Genomic DNA, 26,110 nt, shown 5'->3' on the forward strand with positions numbered 1-26,110 from the left:
GGCACCCCTTATTTCTATCATATTATTCATTTATATGAAAAAAAATTTAAGTGTAATATCCTCTATAACCATTTATCTCTGAGGATATTCATAGATTAACTTCCTAACAGCTTAATCTGTCTAGTTCGTTTTGGCCCTCTCTTCCATGTTAGAGACTTTCCCCAAATGCCTGATGATCCTTGGCTGTTCACTCATACTTAAGAGTTGAACATTTAAATGCCCATCAGAAGGTCTATGCATTTGGGTGAGGTTTGTGACTGTGGGCTTCAGAGTAGGGTGACTTGGTGAGAAATTTCTTTGGGGAACCTTCCCATATAGCTTTAGGTCTTTTTTCTTGGGTTGGTCAGATTCCTCAGTAAAGCGGTATCTGGTCTTGTGGGGGAGAAGGCTGGGGACAACAGAGGTTCTCAACATTCAGTGTGTCTACTTAATTCCATTTTCAGTGTGATATGCCTATCCTCAGCTGTGCCTGGTGTTCCCTAGTCCAAAGTCCCCGTTTCACTCTCTCAGGGAAATAAGCCTCTTACATACCTGAGAGAGAGCACAATGGTTTAGCTACATGAAATTGGACAGAGGGTCTAGAGGCAATTCTTAAATAGGCTTTCAATCAACCATCCCCTGGCACACAGTGCAATGCTCGATACTCCTGTCTTCAGGGAGACTCACCTGGTAATCAGGATGCTCAACTTTCTCCATTGCAGCCAAGAATTTGGTTTTCTAAGGTTTGCTCAGTCAGTCCTTGTGTCTCATTGCCTCTTTACTCTTGTTGTAGTGGGTCTCTGGAGAGAGAGTGCTGGATGCAGGCATTCAGCCAGGACTTGCTGCCTCATTGCCATTTCCACTGCCCTTGACTCCAGTGGGACTCCTGCAGGACTCTTTCTAATCTTGTTGCTTGTCCGCCTAGCTACTATATTGCTATGGAAGTCACCTTTTTTTTTTCAAACACAAAACCAGTCATTTACTCAAAAACCTCAATAGCTCTCCATTGCCTATAAAACCATTAAAACTCCTTAGCATAGCCCTGAAGGTCGTGGATGATCTGACCCCAATATCCCTTTCTAGCATGAGATCGTGGAGAACAGTATGAGGACATTGGAACCAAACTTCCTCGATCCATTCTCTGGGCTCTGCCACTTTACCAGTTGGGTGATCTTGGACAGGTTACTTATCTCATCAGCAACACAAGGATTATAATAGTACCTGCCCTCCAACATAATGGCGAGTATTATTAGAGCCCTTAAAACAGTGGCTGGCATAGGAAGTGCCATGTGAGTGTTAAAGGAAAGCCTCTTCACACCTGTCTCCTCCAGGAGATTATCAAGTCCTTGGAGAGGGCTCTATCCCATTTAGTCAGCATTTGTGGGACATATAATGGCACAGACATGATGCTATCCACAAACGACTATGTAAAAGGAGCTTGGCAAATGAAGACTAAGGATTAAAATATAATAGGACAAACCCTACAATACAGGAAAGAGCACAGTGAAGAGAATACGAAGCATGTTAAGATCTAATGGTTGAGAACAGTAGGGGAAGGCTTCACAGACCCGACATTTAAGATGGGGCTTGATGAACAATTATGTACGACAAAAGGTTGTGCTGCTAAGACAGTGGGTGGGGGGAGACCCGACAGGTGAGGCTGGAGAAGCAGGTTGGGGCCAATTGCACAAGGCCCTGCATAACCTGTTTGAGTCTGTATTTTGTTTCAACCAGTTTGTCAATTTCACCATCCTAGCATGCTGGGAATGCCAAGACAATTTTGAGGGGTTAAAGGTATTTTGTTACTAATAACAGCTGAAAGGCGCTTCATTGGCAATTATTTAAAAACCAAATTTGAACACATTTCCAAATAATGTTCAAGATGCCAGCCATAAAAGAACACATACTTAATGATTCCCTTTATAAAAAACAAAACCAGGCAAAATTAGTCTATGTTGTTGCAATTTGGGATGGTTACAAGTGGACAGTGACCAGGAGGGGATCCCAGCAGGACTTCTGGGGTGCCAGTAGTTTCTTGATGTCGTTACTGGTTCCACAGGTATGCTGTTTATGAAAATCTATCAAGCCATACACTTATATGTGGAACTTGCTATATCTGTTAATATTTCTAGTTAAAAAAATAAATTAGACTCATGATACTTTGTGCTTTCTTGGAGACACATTATGTGTTCACTTAAAGAGGTGGAGCTACAGGCTGGGAACTCATCACGCCAAGCATCACTAGTTTGGTCTTCGTTTATGGGCTAATTCAGAAGGGCTCTTGGATACTCTGAATGGCCAAGGATAGCCAACATCAGTCACCTTGACCACTGATAGGACTTCATGAGTGTCTGACAAATTGACTTACACCCAAAGGTCAGAGACTGAAATACCAACACTCAGTATACATAGAAGATGGCCTCTTCCCTCATTTTAGGTCTAACAAGGGGCTGATGGTTCCTTATTAACTTTATAGAGAAACACTGGTAGGTCAAAACCACAACAGTATAAGCATGTCTTTTAAGGCATTCAACATGTATGTACCTTTAGGAGCATAAAGAATCCAGTTTGTTTTTTGCTTTTCTTAAATAAAAGGTTACTTTCACTAAAACAACAAAAATAAAACTATGCACCCAGTTAAAAACAAACAAATAAAAGAGTAAAAAAAGATGTACAACGAGAAGCCAAATCTCCTTCGGATTGGTTTCCCGAGGCAATCAGTTAGGACTTTCTTATATAAATGTTTCATACACACAAAAGCATATATAAATGTATAGGTGCATTACTCCTGTCCCCTTCTTTTCTTAAACAGATGGGAGCCCTATATATTCACTTGTTTTTTCCTGCAGATACTTCATCTCTGTAAACATGGATATAGCCCACTGTTTCCACAGGTATAAAGTCTTCTATGGAGTATATATGTTATTTAACCAGGTATTTCTGCTTTTTTTACAATGTGCATCGTACATCTTTGAATACACATTCTTTAATATGCTTTTTAAATTATGTAGAAACTGCCCCAATGTATACCAACTGTTACCAAACTTGCTGACTTCTGCATTTCTTTTTTTTTTTTTTTTTAATTTATTTATTTTGAGAGAGAGAGTGTAAGCAGGGGAGAGGCGGAGAGAGAGAATCCAAGCAGGCTCCACACGGACAGCGTGGGGCCTGAAATGGGGCTGAAACCCACAAACCATGAGATCATGACCTGGGGTGAAACCAACTGAGCCACCCAGGCACCCCTTGACCTCTGCACTTGTATTTGGTTAACATTAGCATCTCATTGCTGTCTCAGTTAGCAGTCCTCTTTTTAGTTCCACTGATCTTTCCACTTCCACCTGAATGAGTACTAAGCCTGATACAGGGCTCTATCTCATGACTGTGAGATCATGATCTGAGCTGAAATCAAGTTGGATGCTTAGCCGACTGAGGCACCAGGGGCACCTTACAACGATTTTAAATAGAAGTATTATCTAGTGATTGAAAAATGTGTTTTAAAGAATAGACTCCTTTTCACAGAACAGACCATACACCTACATATACAGAGATAGTCACTGAGATTTTAAGTTCTTATGTATCATATTACATGTAAATACCTCAGAGGGAAATAACAAATAACACTGGATTAAATAGTGTCATTTCCAGAACTCACACCTACCCAGAACCTATGACTGTGACCTTATCTGGAAATAGGGTCTTTGCTGATGTAGTAAGATGAGCCCATACTACACAACAGCAGACCCTAATCCAATGACTGGTGTCCTTGTACGAGGGAAACTGGATAGACACATACAGGGAAAACCTCATGTGACAACAGAGGAAGAGACTGGAGGGACACAGCTCCAGGCTGAAGAATACCATGGAGTGCCAGCAATCACCATAAGATAGGAAGGGGCGGGGAAGGTTCTTCCCTAGAGCCTTGAGAGAAAGCATGGCCCTGTTGACTCCTTGATTATGGACTTCTAGTCTCCAGAACTATGGGAGAATAGATTTCTGTTGTTTGGACCACCAAGTTTTGTGGTAATTTGTTACAGCAGCCCTAGCAACCTAACAAAATGACCAACCCAAATTTGAACCCTGTAAATTTCAAGTGATTTATCAGGTGACTTGGCATTTGATGTATATTTGTCAGTCACTAGGTTACTTGGAAAGGACAAAAAGATAGACTTGATTTAGAGAATGCTTGTGAGGGTGTTTTGGTTTTTTGTTTGTTGTTTTTTTACTATTATCTCATTAAGGCACAATTTACATTAGGGAAAAACAGCTCCTGGAAATAAAGTGCTACCGTTTTACAAGGCGTTCATACTCTCATTATATATTGCCCCGATACGTTTTAACAACTTTAAAAGTGCTGTGGGATTATACGGGAAAAGATTTTTCTTCTGCAAGCGGTAAACAGCACTTTGTAGCTCCTCAAAGCACTTCAGTGTTTTGGAAGACAGTCCCACTTCAGAGACGTTATTCGGGACTGTATCCCAATCAACGGAGAAGAGAATATTAGATTGTTTGGGAACCAGAGGCCTTGACTGAGGCTCGAGGCTCACTTCTTTTTCATCCCCACTTGTTCCAACTGTGTCCTGAAATTTCTTCACTGCTTCTTGGTGTAAAGATACTTGTTTACCATTTGCTGAACGCCGGTCTGTGCCTTCTACCTCAGAATCATCAGAGCTGTCATAATCTACCAGACTTTGAGAAGCTCGTGGGGGAGATGGGCTATCAGCCAGGAGCGTGGCGGGGGTCTCCTTGGGCATCACAAGCTGGTTCAGAGGTTTGGAAGAGGCATCAGAAACCCAGCAGCCGGAAGCACGGGCATTTCTGTGATTACCAAGAGCAGCCGAAGGTCTCAGTTCTGTTTGGTTGCTGCTCGTGTCTTGGACAAGTGAGGGGCTACAAGCACAGATATTTATGTTGTCTTTAGATTTGGTTACATCAAAATACTTGCAGATCGTGAAAAAGTCAGTCCAGTCTTTTTGTAGTAACTTTAAATATTTAACAAAATATTCAAGGAAACAGGTTTCCGATGAAATCAAAAAGTCAAGAAGAACTGAAGCATCAAATCCTATATTTTTTAGTAAGAATAAGAAGACGCAGTGTGGATTATAGCCATATTCATGTGTGTGATGGTTGCACATTTCTTTTTCTTGGGTCAAGCTTTCAGCAGCTTTACATTCTCTGAAAATAAAGGCAACAGAGACCTCAGATTAATGACTTTTTACAAAAATAACAGTTTTAACAGATATAATTCACATACCACAAATTCACCTATCGGATTATTTTCTAATCTATGCATTATCTTCAAAGAAAAAAACATCAAAACAATCTCTTCCTCTACAAATTCTATATAATAACCCAAGTCAATAAAATAAGTAAAATTCAGGGACCTTGGCAGTACTAGTTATTGTCTGCCAAAAAAGTCCTCTGTCTTCCTGTCTTGACATCAGAGTTCCTCACGCCTACAGGTAACTAATTGCATGGAGTAAGGTGGGGGCTGGAGACTGACCTCCTTCCTTTCCTTCCAGGGTCTCCTCAATAAGGATGGGTACGTGACCCAGACCGCCAGTCAGAGTGCCTCACGCTCCTGGCTACAATGACTGCTTCCTTAGATAAATCTGTAACCCAAGCAGGCTAATCTGATCCCCCCCACTGGGACTTTTGCTAGAGCTATTAAAGATTGGAACTGTAAGTCTGGTGTCAGCTGGGCACTGCCAGCAGCCCTGCCTGAGAATGAGTGCAGAGAAGAAGAGCGATGATCAATGACGTGACTGTATCCCTGTGTATACAGTGACGTCTGATGCCAACATGACCCCCTGGAATTTCTAATTTTGAGCTAATAAATTCCTTTTTTTTTTTTTTTCTTTTGCTTAGATCAGTTTGTGTTGGTCTTTTTACAACCAAACAATCTTAACAGATACAACTACATTAGGAAAAATACGTAGGGCATGAGCACATGCCTCTCTGGACATAGTGAAATTAAGAAAGTTAGAAATTTAATTCAGAGGTTTCCTCCTTCCTGAGGAGTAAGAAGTCAGCTTTGAGCACAACTAAGATCTATTTTAATAGGCATGTGTGTTTTCAGATTGAATTTGTGTCTCACCGTTTTGGAGCCTAACTCAAATCACATGCAGGAATTTTGTGTTCTTGATTAGAACCTTTTGAAAATTGGCCCCAAACACTTACAGTCTGAAGGCAGCCACTGCCAGCAGGGCCATAATACAAGTCAGAAACTGGCAGCGTGACACTGTGCCGTTGGTCATTAGTAAGAAATCCCTTTCTCTGAAGCCAAGAAAGAAATGGAAATAAGGCAAATACTTTAGGACTTTAATAAAGCAGAGCAGAAATAGTGTAAAAGGTCATCAGTTATTAACTCCGTAGCTGATTACAGCTATTTGCCACGGGATGATATGACCCCATGTGCAGCTGCTTTACTAAAGCAGAAACAGGATCAGCGGAAACCATGTCATCACTAACAGAACTTCATGACCAATTTCACATATTTGCATCAGGTTGGTATTAGCCTCAGTGCAACTGTATACTAAAATGAAAATTTCGAGCTGCTGCTTTGGTTACTTACATGTTTGTACTCACCTTTAAAAAGGTGAAAGTCCTAGAAGCTCATTATGGGAAAGTTAGTCTTGGGGGTGAAAAGCATTTTTGAACATCGATTAAATTAAGGTTCGGACAATGGTACTAACGTACTCCTGATCGCACAGGTGAAACTGATGAAGCGTAACCAGAACCCGAGTTTTCCAGCCCCCTGGTCTGGTTCTACTGCCTTAGATCTGCCTACCCAGCCAAGTTTTCATAATGAGAACTCAAATGTAATCTCATTTTCATGTAGGGCAGGGTTAAAGAAAGGAATTGGAACTTATAAGGAAACCACAAGATTGTTACAGATTTTTTTCCCCCCCTTAATGATGGAAAGTAAACAGTATGTCCAGCACATTATTAAAAATGTTTTCTGCTTTCCTGGCATGTAGTTACTACAATTACTTTAAAATCTACTGGCCTGATCAACGTTAGGTAGATGCCCAATGATGCTCTGGCAGCTTCCACCATGTCATCGTCTTGTTCTATGAAGACCCTGGAGATCCACTCACATGCATTGTGTGGCTGAAGGGAGGGCTGAAGGTGAGGCTTTAAGAAGGTCAGTAACTGAGCCATGAAATTCTGTAAACCAACTTCAAAAAATGCAAATTTCAAAGAGCAGGCAACAGCTCAGGAATGCATTTATATCTTGCTACATAGAAAGCTATAGCATTTCAAGTATTCCAACATGCATTATCATCATAATTCACACTTTTCAAAAATCCTGTGAGGGATGAGCTCTCTTTTGCAAATTAGGAAACTGAACATCAGAGAAAAAGAAGTGACTCATTCAAGAAGATACAATTAAAATGTACAACCAGATCATCTACTTGCCGCAAGTGCCAAATAATGGATGCTCTCTGAGAAGCAAGAGTTACATGAATTCTAGCTAGAAACACACAAATGAAGGAGTAGCAGACAAAAGAAATCACTTCGCTGGAAGGTGCAGCTGTCTGTTACTAGAAGCGACAATGCAACCAAGAAAAAATCATTTTGCCTTCAAAATAACAGGAAAAATTTTTGTTTAAATATTTAAAGTATTAAAAGAAAGACTACTATCAAGCACAAAAACCAAAAAAGTTTTGGGGAGTTGTAACCGCAATTTAAAACTCTGACTTGTAGAACATATGCCACCTAGTGTTGTAAATTATAACTGCACAGGGTGAGGATGGCATCTAGGATGTAGTAATTACACCGTAAAATGGTCTCCATTCAAAGCAACGCAGGGAAGTCACGGCTTACAATTCAAACCTTTCAGTAAAACTATATGTTGCTTGTTTAGAGACATCTACTATTCCTTTTTATCACATGAAATGGAGGACATGTCTTCCCCAACACCTAAATTAAATATTCTACTTTAAACACGTAACAATTTCTTTTTATTTTTTTTAAGTTTATTTATGAGAGAGAGAGAGAGAGAGAGAGAGAGAGAGAGAGAGAATGAGTGGGGGAGGGGCAGAGAGAGAGGGAGACACACAATCCGAAGCAGGCTCCAGACTCTGAGCCGTCAGCACAGAGCCTGACGCGGGGCTCGAACCCACGAACCATGAGATCAGGACCTGAGCCGAAGTCAGACGCTTAACCGAGTGAGTCACCCAGGTGCCCCTATATGCAACAATTTCTTAATCAGTGTAACTTCTCACATGTTAGTTTCAATTCATTTCCTAGTTATCCATTATCTACATTAGTAGTTACCCCAATTTTATGAAGCAGAATATGAATGAAATAGTACAAATATCTTAACTGAACAGACTTATATCACCTGCCTTGAAGTGACTCAATAACACCTTTTTAACTTTTGTCATTAATTATACTATATGAATTCAGTTTAGCCCACAAAAAGTTGACTTGTTTCTTCTTTTTTTTAAAGTTATTTAAAAGAGAGAGAGAGGCAGAGAGAGAGAGGAAGACAGACACAATCCCAAACAGGCTCTGCACTGTCAATGGGGGGGCTCGAACTCATGAATTGTGAGATCATGACCTGAGTGGAGATTAGATGCTTAACCGACTGAGCCACCCAGGTGCCCCAAAGTTGACATGTTTCTTAAGGGAATTCTAATTCTTTTTTTAAAATAAAACTTAATAAATTATAACTATGATAACATGTAGATTAGTGAAGTTATAGTCCTAAGATTTGATAATTATGAATTATTTTATATCACTAAACAATTACTCGTCACTTTGCACACAAAAGGAATTCAGAGAATTACCTTTCATTTCATTTGCTGAAGCACAGTTTTGAAACTTGATTTCTAAGGATTTAATGATAAGTAGGCTTGCTGCTCTGAGGATTACATGATCTGGACCAAGGACACGCTCATGTGCAGGTTGAACTTCATCTCCACCGAAGAAGGGAGGTTTTCCGTGGACAGACAATGTCCTCAATAAGCCCAAATCCACAGCTTGCAAAACAGCATCAGCTAAAGCCAACATGTCTACACCTAAATGCTGATCTGGTGGCATCAGGGCAGGGCCAGATCCCCGACACAGATCTTCACCCACTTTCCAGAGAAGGCACTTTTTGATGAATATGATGAACCTCCTTTTGACAAAAGCCTGAACGGGCCAGGTAATAACACCCAGCACACAAGAGGGTTTCAAAAATAACATCCTCTGGCAAGTGAAAGGTAGCTTCAGATGGACTCTGGAAGCTATAAGAAGTTCAAGCAATTCCAGGGAACATATCAAGCTGTTTATTATTTTAGAGGTGTCTTGGCAGCTTTCAAAATGCTGAGAAAATAAGGAATTGTAAAAAACTTCAAAAGCAGTGTCAAAAAGAGTCAGGAACTGCTTTAAAATTTCTGCAATGATAAAAACAGTAATATCAACAACAAGAAAAACAAAGGCTTCTTAAAACACAATTTGCAATTCAATTTTTATAAATACTATCACTTTACACGATGAAAAATGGATTTGGATTATTTCACTCATGTGAACAAATGAAGATACATAGGATAACGGCTAATAAGAGGAGGTTTTTATACACAATGGAATACTACCCAGCCATCAAAAAGACATCTTGCCATTTGCAATGACGTGGATGGAGCTAGAGTGAATTATGCTAAGCGAAATAAGTCGGTTAGAGAAAGACAAATACACAGGATTGTACTTGTATGTGGAATTTAAGAAGCAGAACAGATGAACACAGGGGAAAAAAGAAAAGAAAAGGCAAACCAAAAAACAGACTCTTAACTACAGAGAACAAACTGAGGGTTACTGGAAGAGAGGTGGCCAGGGGGATGGGCTAAATGGGTACTGGGGATTCAGCTGGGCACTTGCTGGGATGAGCACTGGGTGTTTTATGTAAGTGATGAATCCTGAATTCTACTCCTGAAGCCAATATTACACTATTTCTTAATTAAGTAGGATTTAAATAAAAACTTGAAACAAATGAACAAACAAAAGAATAAAAGCTAATAATCATGGTTAATTATCCTTTTTACAAATATCAATAGCATCAGACTATGAAAGGGATATATAATAATAAAGAGGTTTAATTTTTGTCTTATGTTTTATTTTAAAAAGGTATCTTCAGTCAAAAAATTTGGAGGGAGAGTCTTTAGTTTTTCATACATTGAAGACAGATCAGATGCTGTAAAATAAATTTTAATCTTCATTATAAACATCACACCCCTTGGGAGCAAAAGAATGGCATTTATGGGGGACCATAATTTGTACCTGTTTTTTGTGAACATGTGTCTTTAAAGATTTCCTTTATTATAAAAGTAAGGGTCCAGAGGCAGTACACTGCTTTCTCATTTTCAGGGTATTCAGAAAGATTTGTCTGGCAAAAAGCAATCCAGGAATTACTTAATGCTATCTACGACAAAAAACAAAAAGTTAAGTTATAACATAAAATTTTCTTTATAATTACAAATTACCTATTATATACAACTCCATATAACATTTCTTATTCCCTTGGGGGAAAAAAAAGCAGAGTATTTGGAAAACAAGGACACAAATATCTTAATATTCTTTAGCTTAAAAATTCAATATGCCATAGAAATAAAATCTCAACAGTGAACATGAAAATATTAGCAGTGATTACTTCTAGGTGGTAGGATAATGTGTGGTTAACGTGTGGTTTTTATTTTGTTCTTTACACTTTCTCCCATTTTCCAGATTTTCTACTACAAATACCACCTTTTTGTATTTAGGACAAAAATGTTGAGAAAACAACAAGGAATTATAGCTAAAATAAATCAGTAGGTGCTTACATTTATTAACGAATTCTGAGATAAGAGAAAAATCTGATGCTGTTTGTTTGTATTTTTTTTTTTTAATATTATGCTGAGGACCATTCTTAGAATTTATTTATGTTAAACCTGTAAAAATGGTCTTGGTCTTCAGCAGGGGTTCCTAAATCTTTCTTTGGAGACAAGGAAGCAGGCCTACCTGCTCCTCTGAGAAGCTGAAGAAAGTTATGGACTGACTTGAAACCCATCCTTGAGGTGAAGAATCTGATTTATAATGATTTACAACATACTTAAGACTCTAATCTTTGATATAAGTCACTATTATATTACTCCATTCTTACACTTTTGTGGATTTATGTGTTCTTAGGTGAGCAAACATTTTATTGGTACAAACATCTGAAGGGGAAAATCCAGGGCCAAAGAACAATTTTAAAGAAACTATAAAAGAAGCAACATAATTTGATTACTTATCTTACCTCTTCTCTCATTTGGAAATACAGAAGTAGTGCAAGGCACTTGGCAGCCATGTGACATAACAATTTATCCGAGTTTTGGAACATACAGGTCTATGGGAAAACAAATAAGTTTATCCACTATTGCCAAATGTTGTCAAAACTTTTGTCCTAAAAATCTGCATCTAAAGAAAAAAAAAATCCACAAAAAACAACTGGCTTACTAAGGTTGAATCGATGTCAGAGGATTTTAAAAGAATTGTAATTATATCTCTGTATTTTTCCTTTGTGTGGAAGTCAGTTTCAACAGACAATATTCTGGTTATCATCACTTTGATTACTGTTAACTGAAGGAGCATGATTTCTCGGGCGCTGCACGTCGGAGAGTGTCTCTTCAAACACACAGACACTACGGAAATGGTACCCAACGTGGTGCTGGGTGGCTGGTGCCTGCCTTGGACACCACGGCGGTTCGAGCATTCTGGAGAAGCGGCTGTAGAGCAATCCTGAGCTAAAACTGCTGGGTTGAGATAAAAGATGTATTCCTGGCTCTCATTTTCAAGTGTGGCTCCCAGAAGTACCTTCTTGTAGAATTGTTCTAGCACTTCAAAAAAAGCTTTCATTTTGGCTGCCAAAATACATCTCATGAGAAAGCTGACGACTCCAAACTGTAAATATTAATCTTAGAAATGCGATGAATCTCTAAGAGGGTTCTTCAGTGAAACCTAAAATAGGAAAAATAATTTTTAAATTACAAGTGTTATATACATCGTAGTACAAGGGAAAGGCATCTGTTTCCACTTAATCATTAGTCTCTCAAAGGTAAGGACGACTGCTTAATTTCTAAAATGGAAAACTGGTAATAAGAACATTATTTTAAGACCATAAAAACGAAATGCATGCTTTCTGTAAGATTTAAGGCCATAAAATTATTTTTAATTTTATCGGAGCAGAAATTTCACCTTCCCTCTAACATTTTTCAGTGGGCCACAAGGGCTTCTCAGCCTTGGCACTGACACTCGGGACTGGATAATTTTGTTATGGGGAAGCTGGCCTGTGCCTTGTAGGCAGCATAGCAGCATTCTTGGCCTCTACCCACTAGATGCCTATAGCACCTCCCTTGGGGGCAAACCCACTCAGGCTGAGACCCATGGGGCTCAATTCCAATTCATTAACCTTCATCTCAGGGGTGCCTGGGTGGCTCAGTTGGTTATGTGTCCAACTCTTAATCTTGGCTCACTCAGATCATGATCCCATGTTTCGTGGGATCGGGCCCCATATCGGGCTCTGTGCTGACAGTGTGGAGCCTGCTTGGGATTCTCTCTCTCTCTCTCTCTCTCTCTCTCTCTCTCTCTCTCCCTCTCTCAAAAATAAATAAATAAACTAAGAAAAAAACACTTTACCTTCAATGTACAGATGAAAACCTAGTTAGATAGTTATGTGGTCAAACTATTGTGGTTATGATGATTAATTCCCAACTTCAATTTAGTGATAATATAAAGATCCTTAGTCACCGCTTTCAACATTTAATAAAAAATTTAAAAATGCCATCCCAAGGAAAAAAACAAGATGTTAATAAGCAAAAGTAATCCAAACGGGAGCACACTGTACTTGTAGCTGGATACAACTTTAGACATTCGGGTGTCCCTGACTCTGACACAATGGAGACCAGCAAGAGTGGGGAGAAGGGGTCAGGCATGGCTTATAAAGCAGGGAATATGGACAATCACTGATAGATGAATAGAACAGAAAATATTACGAGTAATAGGAGTATTAATGTAGTTACTAAAGAGCAAGATGATGAGGAAAAATTTAGGATCTTGGCAGAAACTAGAGATTACTGAAAATCCAATGGAATGCTGAGCCTCAGGAAATTATCTGATCCTCTGGGACTCAGTCCTTTCATAGCCTTTGAGCTATTTCACACCTTTGTAAATTGTAGATTACTGATAGCAATGCAAATAATTGTTGTCTTACAACATGCAAATACAAGACTACACTGTATTTAACTAACTTGAGAATAACGGTGGGGGGGGGGGGGGAAGAATGTAAAAAAAACACCACTAAAACGGGGGGGGGGGGAAGGGGGAACCCCCAAATCATGTAAATAATTGTCTGGGGAGGGGCATCCCTCCCGTCGGTGGGAAAATCCAATTATGTTTTCTATTTGTAAATTTATTTCCACATTTCTTACTCCATATAAACTCATGTGGCTCTTTAACTTTTCCTCTTTAGGCCAGTTGTGACATTTGCCTAGTTCTTTCATTAGTTAACGAGTTAAATACAATTGCCGATAAAGTTCATTGTGTACTGGTGATGATTTTGTTGTCTGACAATCTACCCTTTAATAAGCTCCACGGCCTTGCCTCATCTACTCTGGCCCATTTATAAATGCCCTGCCCATCTTTAACCTCAGTCATCCCTGGAGGAAACCTACTAGGAGTCCTGTCACTTACTTTGGGTTGGTCTCACTTCTACATATGGCCCACTGACTTGCCCCTGCCTGGTCTTTAAACCTCCCTCACTACAGGTTTCTTTCCCTGGCTTAGCTTCTAGGGCATTTCAACTCCTGATTCCTACTCTCTCCTCCGCCAAGATGAACTGCCTTGTTTTTGTCCTGTAAGTATTAGGAAACCTGTAAATTTTAATGTAAAGTTATGAGTGAAACTTTGGTTAAGTTTCTCTGAATCCTCTTTTCAAACTGTGGCATACATCCCACATCATTTGGAAATGTAAGTAATTATCGGTAACTTTGTTCTATCTGACAAAGTTCAGTGTTATCTGTTACCCTGAACACTGCTCCCAAAAAGCAAAAATGGTTAATGTTACAAGAAAGTGCTCACCACATTCCCAGATAGGACTCCCCTCCATGCTTCCTCATTGACTCCCTTGTTTCATAAAAACTCACATCCTCTCCTTCTTCTTTGAGAGGTATTCTATTAATGAACATTCTCCCTTTTGCAATAGCCTGAATAAACTTATTTTCTTAATTGTCTGGTGAGTTCCGTCTGCCACAAATCAGAAACTAGTTTTCATATTCTACTTCAAAGTCCATTTCCATTGTACTTTACTTTATATTTTAGTTATGATAGTAACATTTCTTCCCAATAAAACCAATAGCATCTTTTACTGAAGTTGACATAAACTACTGACACTTTTGTATGTCAAATATCTTATGACAATAGACTATTTTAGGTTTTAACTAATAGCACATGTGTGAGTGTATTATAATTTTTAGCCACAAAAGAAATTATTTTTATTTCAATGCTACAACAGTAAAAACACTTCCAATAATATTTCTATGTATCTTATAAGTTCTTGAATTTTTACCATGAATGAGAATAAGATTGCTGCTAATCAACCATTTTTGACCTAGGAAAAGGGCCATTTCAGCACTCAAAACTGAAGTGGATACCAGTAAATGAATAAATAAACAAACAAATGAGCAAGTGAGCATTTCGGGGGGGATATGGGCTATTTTCTGTCATAGTGGGACCCAGGTTCTCTGGTAAGCGTGGTCGCGAGAAATCAGATCTAAAAGTTATAAACTTTCAATCAAGGAGAGACATTTTCAAAATGACTCTTTATAGACAGAGGAAAAAACAAAAGCATCAATGGGGGCCCACACATGCTAGGCAGGTGTAGCAGGGCCAAGGACAGGCTGCCCCGAAAGGTGCCACTTTGGCTCATTGATTATTTCAAATAAAAGTTACTTAAGAGATGGCCTGTCAAGAACACTCAGACCCTCCTCCGCTGTCCCTGCCAAAGCAGGAAATAAATCTCCCATGAGAGGTGTCCTCCCTGTATCAGGAGGTAGAGATGCCCTTACCTCTAGAGATAGGGAATTTAGAGCCAAGAAGGCTGTATAACAACCCTTGTGACTTTTTACTAATTTATTCCCCCAGCCCAAATTCTCTTTACAATTCCTTACTAATAAAAGCTCCCGAAGTTAAGTTTTCTCTGTCCTGTTAATTCCTCACAGATTTATTGTCTCTTTGTCTAAAAACTATAAAAACCGCTTATCTTGGTCATTTCTTTAGGCGTCCCGGTCATTATTGGGCCTCTGTGCACACATCATAAAACTTTTTTTCTGTTAATCCATCTCATGTAAATTTAATTCTTAGTCCTGCTGGAAGGCCTTGAAGCTTGAAGGATGGAGGAAGAATTTTTCCTTCCCTTCACACGCACCAAATGAATGAAGAGGACAGATGCTAGGCTGGTTCTTCTGTGACTAAGCATCAATCTTTCCTCATGACAATGTCTTTTCAAGTACTGATGCTGGCCAAAGAAACCTGCACTGAAACAAACGTCTGTGAGCAGCCTATGGAGAATGATAGCTTTTTTTGTGAAAGGAATTACAGTATTACATGAAAGGACAAATCTTGCAAAAACGAACTAGGGGATTTGACCAACCACACTTTTTCCCCCTGAAGTGTCATTCCAAGGTTGGTACATCTCAAGCTCATTACCAGCCTGGGATGGAGGAAGGTGTACCCCTCAGACAAGCTTTTGAGCAAGCCATGCTAGATATACGTGAGACATATGTCTAGCTTGAGAAGGAAACAAATAATAGGAAAGGTCTGTTTGGGACAGTAAATGGGTAGTGTCTTTCAAAGAGTTTTTTTTCAGAAAAGGCCTCTTGGCAGAGGAGAATGAACTCCACCACCAGACTGCCAAAGGGAATACCTAGTATAAGCATAAAATTTGCCTCCAGTCTCTCTTTTACTGTTGAAGTGCTATAAATGATTTGAATTGCGTATTCTATTCCTAATAAACTGTGTTTGTCTTAATATAAAAACAATGTATTCCCACTCATCTTCACATAAAGTCGATGCTTTGGGAATAATAATTGTTAAAGTTTACTGAGTGCCTACTATGTACCAGACACTGATCTAAGTGAGTCATAGTTTCACAACAGATTTATGAGGTGGATAATTATCATACCCATTTTACAAATAAGTAAATTAAGGCAAGGAGAGATAAAGTTAAAGAGTTAAGTGGCAGAGTCAGGATTTGAACTGACAAAGTCTGATTTGAAAGCCTGGGGTCCTCCTCAAGTTTTGTCTGATGCTCCAAGCCTCAGGACAATGGATGAACAGAGGAGCTCTAATAAGCTTCCAAATCGAAAACTTTGTGAGTGAAAATTCACACAGACTAATCTTCAACACTTTCTAGATTTTCTCCCGTAATACTGTAAAGCAGAATACCTATTCTTAGAATGATTTTCACATGCTGCACAAAATCTAAACTCAAGGTCAATTACCAAATAACTTCCCAACGCAAACCAAGATTACTTTTTTCAAAAGACACTCAGCAACCAAAGGTTAAAACACTAATCAGGACATCCATTTGATTGAATTTTTATATTAAATTACTTTCAGAAGATACATCAAACCCAAGATGAAAAGCCAAAGTATCCACACATCATACATCAACATCAGCCCATCAACAGTTAAAGGCGGTATAAATATGAGTGATTAAGACCTTGATTTTACTTCACTTAAAATAGTTTCAACTCTTCACAAAAACTAACTCAAAATGGATCATGGGCTTTAGACTTAAAATAAGACTTTAGGAAAAAAGAAAAAAAACAGGAGAAAAATATGTGGGATTCAAGGTTAGGCATAAAGTTCTTAAACTTGGCTCCAAAAGTACAGTGTATAAAAACAAAAATTGATAAACCAGACCTCAACAAAATTAAAAACTTTTGCCCTGTGAAAGACCCTATTAAGAGTATGAAAAGACAAGCTATTGATGGAGAGAAAATATTGGCTACTCACATATCCAACATGGCGCTAGTATCTAAAAATCTATAAAGAATTGTCAAAACTCAGTATTTTAAAAGATAATAATAATTAGAAAATGGGCAAGAGACATGAACAAACCTTTCCCTGAAGAGGATATACAGATGGCAAATAAGTGCTTAAAAAGATGTTCAACCACATCAGCCACTGGGGAAATATAAATTAAAATCACATTAAATACCAGTATCATTATAACTGAAATAAAAATTAGTGACACCAAATTCTGGAGAGGATATGGAGAACCAGACCACTCTTATGGTGCTGGTGAGATTATGAAATGGTACAGTCACTCTGGAAAACAGTCTAGTAGAGTCTCTTTAAAAAGCTAACATACTCTTAACCATATGTTCCACCAGTTGTGCTCCTTGGTATTTACTTGAAGGAGCTGAAAACTTATGTCAACACAAACACCTGCACACAAGTGTCCACAGCAGCTTTGTTCAAAATTTCCAAAACTTGGAAGCAATTAAGATATCCTTCAGTGGGTGAATGAATAAAGAAACTGCAGTACATTCAGACAATGGAATCTTATTCAGTCCTAAAAAGGAAGAGCTATTGAGCCATGAAAAGACACAAAGGAACTTTCAATGCATAGTATTAAGTAAAAAAAATCAATGTGAAAGGCTATATATTGTATGATTCCAACTATAAGACATTCTGGAAAAAGTAAAGCTATGGAGACAGTAAAAAAATCAGTGGTTGCCAGGGGTTGGGGTGGAGGGAAGGGATGAATAGGGGAGCATCCCTATTAGGGCAGTGAAAATACTCTGTATGATCCTATCATGGTAGATACGTATCATTATATCTTTGCCCAAACACAGAGGATGTACGCTACCAAGAGTGAACCCTAGTGTGAACTATGGACTTGGGAAGTAGGTTCATCAATTGTAACAAATGTACCACTCTGATGGGGGGGTGTTGATAATGCAGGGAAGGGCTATGCATGTGTGAGGGGCAGGAGGTATGTATACAGGAAATCTCTGTACTTTCTGATCAGTTTTGCTGTGAACCTAAACCTGCTCTAAAATAAAAGATCTTTAAAACAAAATAAGAAACTCAACATGCAACTACTATATGACCTAATAATTACACACCTGGTCATTTATTCCAACAAAATGAAGACTTACATTCACACAAAAACCTGTACATGAAAGCTCACAGCAGGTTCATTTATAATAGCCAAAAACTGGAGATAACCCAGATGTTCTTCAATAGATGAATGGTTGTCCTGTGGTACATCCATACCATACTGGAATGCTACACAGCAATGAGGAAAGAACTATTGATAAATACAATAATTTGGATAGCTCTTATGTAATTAAGCCAAGAGAAAAAAGCCAATCTCAGAAGGTTGCATATTGTGCGGCTCTACTCTTGAAATGACAAAATTAGAGAGATGGAGAAGAGATTAGTGGTTGCCAGTGGCTAGGGAGGGCCTCTCCCGCTTAGCAGTAGGATTATACAGGCCAACACAAGGGATCCTTGTGACCATGGAACTGGTGAGAGCAACACTAACCTGCTGTATGTGATAAAACTGCATAGGACTAAATATACATACAGATAAATGAACACAGGTAAAACAGGAAATCTGAACAAGATCAGTGATTGTACTCATGTCATTATCTAGCTTCTGATACTGTACGATAGTTGTGAAAGATGCTACCATTGGAAAACTAGGAAAAGGGTATACAGTCTCTCTCTGTATTATTTCTTACACTTGCATGTGAATCTACAATTTCTCAAAATTAACAATTCAATTAAAAATATCATAATTTCAGGGGCACCTAGGTGGCTCAGTCAGTTAAGCATCCAACTCTTGATCTAAGCTCAGGTCTTGATCTCAGGGTCATGAGTTCAAGCCCCATGTTGTGCTCCAAGCTGAGCATGAAGCCTACCTAAAAAAAAAAAAAAAAAAAAAGAAAAAAAGAAGAAGAAAACATAATGATTTCAGCTACAGACATCAGCCTTCTGATCCCAAGCATTAATATGCATAGAATTACATTAATATCAACTTTATCTAAATGTAAAGATATTAGAACTTTGATTCTGAAAATTCCTAGAGTGAAAACTAAGCAGAATGGCATTTTAAAATGCTAAAAAGTATTTAAAAAAAATTTTTTTTTGTTTATTATTTGTTATTGGGAGAGAGACAGAGAGCAAGCAGGGGAGGGTTAGAGAGAAAGGGAGACACAGAATCTGAAGCAGACCCCAGGTTCTGAGGTTTCAGCATAGAGCCTGATGTGGGGCTCGAACTCAGGAACTGTGAGATCATGACCTGAGCAGAAGTCGGATGCCTAGCTGACTGAGCCACCCAGGCGCCCCTAAAAAGTATTTTCTTAAAAAATATTCCTAAGTAAGGGGCGCCTGGGTGGCTCAGTCGGTCAAGCATCTGACTTCAGCTCAAGTCATGATCTCGCCATTCGTGGGATTGAGCCCCATGTTGTTGGGCTATGCTGACAGCTCAGAGCCTGGAGCCTGCTATGGATTCTGTCTCCTTCTCTCTCTGCCTGTCCCCTGCTCATACTGTCTCTCTCACTCTCTCTCTCTCAAAAATAAACATTAAAAAAACTTTAATATTCCTAAGTAAAAAATAGGTAGAAATTTTAAGTGCACAGTCTATTCATTAGAAAACATTTGCCATCACCCAATTTCAAAATTATCAAAAAACAAGCTGCTAGTAATTTAATCCTTTTTTGTATGCAGAAAATAAAAACAACAACAAAAAAGGTGCCACTATCTCTTTAGGAGATTTTCTTTAGATAACCTATATATTTAAATTCAGAATACAGAAAAATAATTACTTTCATGGTCATTGTTATAATGAAAAAATGCTTTTCTTTATATGAAAAGCTACTATAGTTTGTCAATTGACTGAAAAACTCAAAACTGGGCTTTGGCCAAATGCAACAGTAAGTTCAAATCTGATCACAGCTCCACAGGTCACTGAATCTACATTGCTCCACTAATGAAGATGCTGTGATTCTAAAGGCAGAAGTTGAGACTTCTAAACAAAGGCTATCCTTCCATGATTCTGGTTTCTGTCCCAACTAAGACAGCAATCATTATGTCTAAACAAACAAATGAACGAACAAACAAATAAAATGAGTCTAGTTAGAGTCTACAGAAAGTTCAAGGGTGATGCCAAAGTCAGGGGAGGCTGAGGAGGGTGGCTAAGGCACTGACAAGGCCTGGAAGACAAAAGGAACATAGCTGGTGAACTGTGATTTCAAGAGGACCTCCCTCCCCTATAAAAGATGGACGCAGAAGGGATATCTTCCAACAGCATGTCGCGTGCTTTGCCCTCCTAGTTCTACTCTTCATCTTTCTCCATGCCCCAGTATTCTCCAAAATTGGAAGTCCTAGGTAGAGCAATCAGGCAAGAAAATTAAATTAAAGTATCAGAATTAGAAAGGAAGAAGTAAAACTATCTCTATTTGCAGATGACATGACTTGACATAAAGGAAATCCTAAAGACTCAACCAAAAAAATGTTGCATCTAATCAAAGAATTCAGTGAAGCTGCAAGATACAAAATTAAATATGAGAATGAGTAGCATTTTGTTACAGTAACAACAAGTTTTCTGAAAAAGAAATAAAGAAACTGATCCCACATGTAATAGCACCAAAAATAAATAACAAACAAAAACATTTAGGAATGAATGTAACTAAGGAGGTGAAAGATCTCTGAAAACCACAATGCACTGATAAAAGAATTCAGAGACAAAATACATGGAAAGGTATCTCATGTTCACGTATTAGAAGAATTAATATTGTCAAAATGTCAATACTACCAAAAGTCATCTATAGATTCAATGCCACCCCTATTAAGATTCCAATGGTATTTTTTTATAGAAGTAGAAAAAACACTCCTAAAATTTACACAGAACCACTAAAGACCCCCAAAACCCAGAAAAAATCCTAAGAAAGAACAAAACAAGAGACATCACAATTCCTGATTTCAAGCTACGCCATAAAGCTATAGCCATCAAAACTGGCATGAAAACAATCAGACCAATGAAACAGAATTGAGAGCCCTGAAATAAATCCCCACATATACAGCCAACTAATATCTAACCACGGATTCAAGAATATTCAATGGACAAGACAGTCTTTTCAATAAATAGTGCTGAGATAATTGGATATTCACGTGTAAAAAAATCAAATTGGATCCATGTCTTACACTCACAAAAATTAACTCAAAATGAATTAAAGACTTAGATATAAGACCTGAAAGCATGAAACTCCTATAAGAAAACAGAGGAATAAAGCTCCTTGACATGGGTGTTGGTAATTTTTTGGATGACTGCTAAAGCACAAGCAACAAAATAAACAAGTGGAACTATGTCCAACTAACAAGCTTCTGCACAGCTGAATAAATCATCAGTAAAGTGAAAAGAAAACCTACAGGATGGAAAAAAAATATTTGCAAACCGTACATCTGATGTCCAAAATACATAACGAACTCGTACAACTCAACCAAAAAACCACAAATAATCCAATTTAAAAATGGGCAAAGGAAACAAAACAAAAGCAAAAATGAACTATTGGGACTTCATCAAGATAAAAACCTTCTGCACAGCAAAGGAAACAATCAGCAAAACTAAAAGGCAACCAATAGAATGGGAGAAGACATTTACAAATGACATATCAGATAAAGGGTTAGTATCCAAAATCTACAAAGAACTTCTCAAACCCAAAAAACAAATAATCCAATGAAGAAATGGGCAAAAGACATGAGAATAGACACTTTTCAAGAGAAGACACCCAGATGGTTAACAGACACATGAAAAAATACTCAACATCACTCAACATCAGGGAAATACAAATCAAAACCACAATGAGATACCATCTCACACCAGTCAGAATGGCTAAAATTAACAACTCAGGCAACAACAGATGTTGGCAAGGATGCGGAGAAAGAGGAACACTTTTGCGCTGCTGGTGGGAATGCAAACTGGTGTAGCCACTTTGGAAAACAGTATGGAGGTTCCTCAAAAAATTAAAAATAGAACTACCCTACGACCCAGAAATTGCACTACTAGGTATTTATCCAAGGGATATAGGTGTGCTGTTTCGAAGAGACACATGCACCCCAATGTTTATAGCAGCACTATCGACAATAGCCAAAGTATGGAAAGAGTCCAAATGCCCACCAACAGATGAATGGATAAAGAAGACATGGTGTATATACACAATGGAGTATTATTTGACAATCAAAAAGAATGAAATCTTGCCATTTGTGGCAATGTGGATGGAACTAGAGGGTATTATGCTAAGCAAAGTTAGTCAGAGAAAGACAAATATCATTATGACTACACTCATATGTGGAATTTAAGATACAAAACAGATGAACATAGGGGAAGGGAAGCAAAAAGAATATAAAAACAGGGAGGGGGACAAAACATAAGAGACTCTTAAATATAGAGAACAGAGGGTTGCTGGAGGGGTTGTGGGTGGGGGGATGGCTAAATGGGCAAGGGGCATTAAGGAAGACACTTGTTAGGATGAGCACTGGGTGTTATGTGTAGGGGATGAATCACTGGATTCTCCTCCTGAAATCATTATTGCACTATATGTTAACTAACTTGGATGTAAATTAAAAAATAAAAAATAATAAAAATAAATAATTTAAAAAAATAAAAATGGGCAAAAGGTCTAAATAGACATTTTTCCAAGGAAAATATACAAAAGGCCAACAGGTACGTGAAAAGATGCTCAACCTCACCACTCAGGGAAATGCAAATTAAAACTACAATAATGAGATATTACTTCACACCTGTTAAGAATTGCCATCATGAAAAAGAGTTAACAAATGCTGGCAAGAGGTGGAGAAAAGGGAATCTTTGCACACCGTTGGTGGGAATGTAAATTGGTGCAACCACTCTGGAATCTGGAAAGCAGTATGGAGGATCCTTAAAAAATTAATAACAGAACTACTATATGATGCAAAAATTCCACTTCTGGGAATATACCCAAAAGCATAAAAAAAAAAAAAACCAACCTGAAAACATATCTGCACCCTCATGTTCCTAACAACATTATTTAAATAGCTAAGACATGGACGTGATGTAAGTGTCCATTAATGGATGAAAAAGTTGTGTAATATACATACAATGGCAAATTATTCTGCCATAAACAATGAGGAAATCCATTTGCAACAACACGCAAGGACCTTGGAGGCATTATGCTAAGAAAAATACTATATAATCTCACTTACATGTGGAATCGAAACAAAAGACCACTCCAAACTCATAGAAAAAGAGATAAGACTTGTGGTTACAAAGGCAGACAATGCAGCGGAGAGGAATTCAAGGAAGGTGGCCAAAAGATACAAACTTCCAATTATAAGTTCAATAAATACTAGGGATGTAAGGTACACCATGACGACTATTGCTAACACTGCTGTACGACATACAGGAAAGTTGCTAAGAGAGTAAGTCCTCAGAGTTTTCATCACGAGAAAAACATTTTTTTTCCTTTTTTTAATTTCATTTCTTTTTATTGTATCTATATGAGAAGATGGGTGTTAGCTGCACCTTCTGCGGCAACCGTTTCACAATTTATAAAAATCACACCATCATGCCATATACCTTAAACAGACACAATCGTGTATGCCAATTATTTCTCAATAAAATAGAAAAACAGTTGGCATCTTTAAATGTTCAGTCCTCTACAGCCTCTCTCTTAGAGCAATTTCATGGATTCTCAATGTCTTCAATTATTATCTCTATGCTAACAACTCCAGAATCCAGTTAGGGTCTAACTGTCTTCTGGGTGCTATACCCAAGTATGCCCAGAGAGTTTTGGGCTCCAGACTCAAAACGCTATCAGAGAGTTGCACTTGGAGGTCCCACAGGCACCTTTAGCATAAATTCAGCTCAACTTCTGAGGTCCCTCAAACTTGTTTTCTCTTACATCTCACATTAGGTGTATCTCCGAGTAAACCAAGCTAGAAACTCAGACATCTTCCTGGAACCCTTCCTCACCCCAATTCTCTCCATTTTCACAGCCACTATTGCAGTACAACACTTCTGCCCCCGACAAACTAACAGATTTTTCGCTACTTGGTTGTTTCTTAGTCCACATCACACCCACTTTCCTCTGAAAAACCCCTCCACCTTCCTTAGGAAAAAGTCCAAACCCCTGGACAGGGCTTAGAGGTCCTTCAAGATCTGCCTCTTGGAATCCCTTCAACTTTCTGCCCCACAAACTAAGCTACAGGATTTCTCTAAGGTCCTCAAAAACCATGCACTTTAAGGGTTCCCAAGCTTTGCCTGGCACCTTCCCACTAAATCACATTCAACTTTCTCCCTCCCACGTTCAACCTTTAATGTGGAAACCTGCAGTCCAGGGGAAGGCTTTCACATATCCAACTCAGGATTAGGGGGCCGTGCCAAGTGCTCCCTCAGACTATTTATCTCACTGCATGGTCTATAAATATTTTCTAGTTTGGTTTACCCACACTTTGACTATGGGCTTCCCTGGGCAGGACTGAGGTGTTTGCTTACATAAGCCAGTATGTAGCTCATGAGGAAAGCACCAAAACATGTACTCCAGAATGAAGAATAGTGTAGAAGACAACGGGGGGGGGGGGGGGGGGGGGGGGGGGGGGGGGGGGGGGGGGGGGGGGGGGGGGGGGGGGGGGGGGGCGTGCAAATTCAAAGTGTTTGCAGCGACCCCCACCGGCCACACAACATCTTAATTTATCTTATTACTTAAAAGTAATTGGCATATTAAATTACTTCTTTTATATAATCAGATAGGCCTTTCTATGTAGACATTGGTGGTAGCCAAATGTTTGGTATATCAGATGGCTCAGTTTAAAATAATGTCAATGCTTGTTTAGATTACTCTAATAGCCTTCCAGATTTGCAGTAACCCCGCTCTCAGCTACAGTCTTTCCCCCTAAGCAGTCAGGGATTTTTTCAAAAAATAAATAAGATATTGTGATTTCCCTACATGGCTTACAATGTCCTGCAAAGATCGGCAGTTTTTCCCACACCCCCCAACCTTACTACCAATCATTCTCCCTCTTACTCACTCTGCTCAAGTACGGGGGTCTTCTTTCTTGCAGTTGCTGTTAAACAGCAAAGATTATTCCAGCATCAGAGCCTTTGTACTGTTGATTCCACCTGCCTTCAAAATTATCCCCACCCCATCGCCCCAGATCTTGGCACGGTTGGCCCCTCCTCATTCAGATCTCAGCTCAAATATCACTTCCTCAGAGACCTTTCCTGACTACTTATCTAAGATAGTCATCACATCCTAGTCAAACTCGATCCCATTATTTGCTTCACTTTCTTTATATAACATATACCTTTGTGATAATTTTGTGGTTATCTGTCTCCTATTTTAAAGCGAAAGCTCCACGAGGACAGGTGATCGCACCTCTCTTGTTCACTGTTGTCTCCCTACCGGCTAGAACCGTGTCTAGCCAGTTAACACTTTCTAAATGAATACACACACTCAATAAACCCGTCCATCTCGCATTATTTTCCATTCTCCTTTCCCCTCCATTGTCAGAAATCCGTGAGGGTCGCTATCCTCGCAGGAAAGCTCTTGCAGCGTTACCACCGTTCCAAAGAGAGTCCTCTTCTCCTCTCCGGGCGAGGCAAGCCCAGCCTGGTCGGTAAAGGGGCCTCGGGGACCGAAAGACGAGCCACAGACCCGGCACCCGCCTCTGAAAAGCGCTGAGGAGGGGCGGCGACACAGGGTGCCCCTCTCCTCGCTTCCTGCGGACTGCTGCCACCCCAACCTGAGACCCTCTGACCTGCCTTTCAGTCGGCGGCACACATTCCTCCCCCGCCGCCGAGCTCCGCAGCCGCTCCCAGTTACCTGCCAGGGATCTGGCTTGGGAGACTCAGCCTGGCCACCACCATCCTAACCCACAAAAGCGCCTTCCGGGCCACCGTACTTCGCGGAAAGTATAAGCTAGTTTCTCCTTCCGCATGCGCAGAGGTCCCGTTCGGCGTACAGTGTCTCTTAGCAACGGCTTCGAGTCCCTCCGCCAGGGGCGGAGCATCGGAAGCCACAGTGGGGAAGCCGAGGGGGAAATGAGTGAGGCCAATCCGAGACGAGTCCCAGCCTCGATCGGC

General features: G+C 39.3%; 1 protein-coding gene across 7 annotated transcripts; it reads right to left on the minus strand.

The window, feature by feature from the left end:
• Positions 1-939: 939 nt before the first annotated feature.
• On the minus strand, positions 940-25,984 carry LINS1 (lines homolog 1). Of its 7 annotated transcripts, XM_043554797.1 has the most exons (9): positions 25,057-25,927; positions 15,401-15,504; positions 14,056-14,220; positions 11,437-11,937; positions 11,237-11,326; positions 10,243-10,384; positions 8,775-9,365; positions 6,986-7,157; positions 4,174-5,151 (listed from the first exon to the last, which is right to left on the minus strand). In XM_043554797.1, the coding sequence occupies exons 4-9, from the start codon at positions 11,857-11,859 to the stop codon at positions 4,269-4,271; spliced, it is 2,301 nt and encodes a 766-aa protein (XP_043410732.1). In that variant the 5' UTR covers positions 11,860-11,937; positions 14,056-14,220; positions 15,401-15,504; positions 25,057-25,927; the 3' UTR covers positions 4,174-4,268. The 7 variants fall into 7 exon arrangements, with proteins under 7 accessions (XP_043410734.1, XP_043410735.1, XP_043410733.1 ...); XM_043554799.1 differs by lacking the exons at positions 14,056-14,220; positions 15,401-15,504 and having other exon boundaries at positions 940-5,151; positions 25,057-25,984; XM_043554800.1 differs by lacking the exons at positions 14,056-14,220; positions 15,401-15,504 and having other exon boundaries at positions 940-5,151; positions 25,790-25,926.
• Between the last annotated feature and the right edge of the window lie 126 nt (positions 25,985-26,110).

The sequence above is a fragment of the Prionailurus bengalensis genome, chromosome B3 (assembly GCF_016509475.1).
Source record: "Prionailurus bengalensis isolate Pbe53 chromosome B3, Fcat_Pben_1.1_paternal_pri, whole genome shotgun sequence".
NCBI lineage: Eukaryota > Metazoa > Chordata > Mammalia > Carnivora > Felidae > Prionailurus > Prionailurus bengalensis.

What these genes read in the sequence shown, in the direction of transcription:
- LINS1 (XM_043554799.1), bottom strand. Translation starts at nt 11,859, where the DNA reads ATGAGATGTATTTTGGCAGCCAAAATGAAAGCTTTTTTTGAAGTGCTA. An exon ending in ATTTCCAAATGAGAGAAGAG is followed by an intron (nt 10,385 to 11,236) that starts GTAAGATAAGTA and finishes TTTTTGTCGTAG; the next exon opens with ATAGCATTAAGTAATTCCTG. An exon ending in CACATGTTCACAAAAAACAG is followed by an intron (nt 9,366 to 10,242) that starts GTACAAATTATG and finishes TTATCATTGCAG; the next exon opens with AAATTTTAAAGCAGTTCCTG.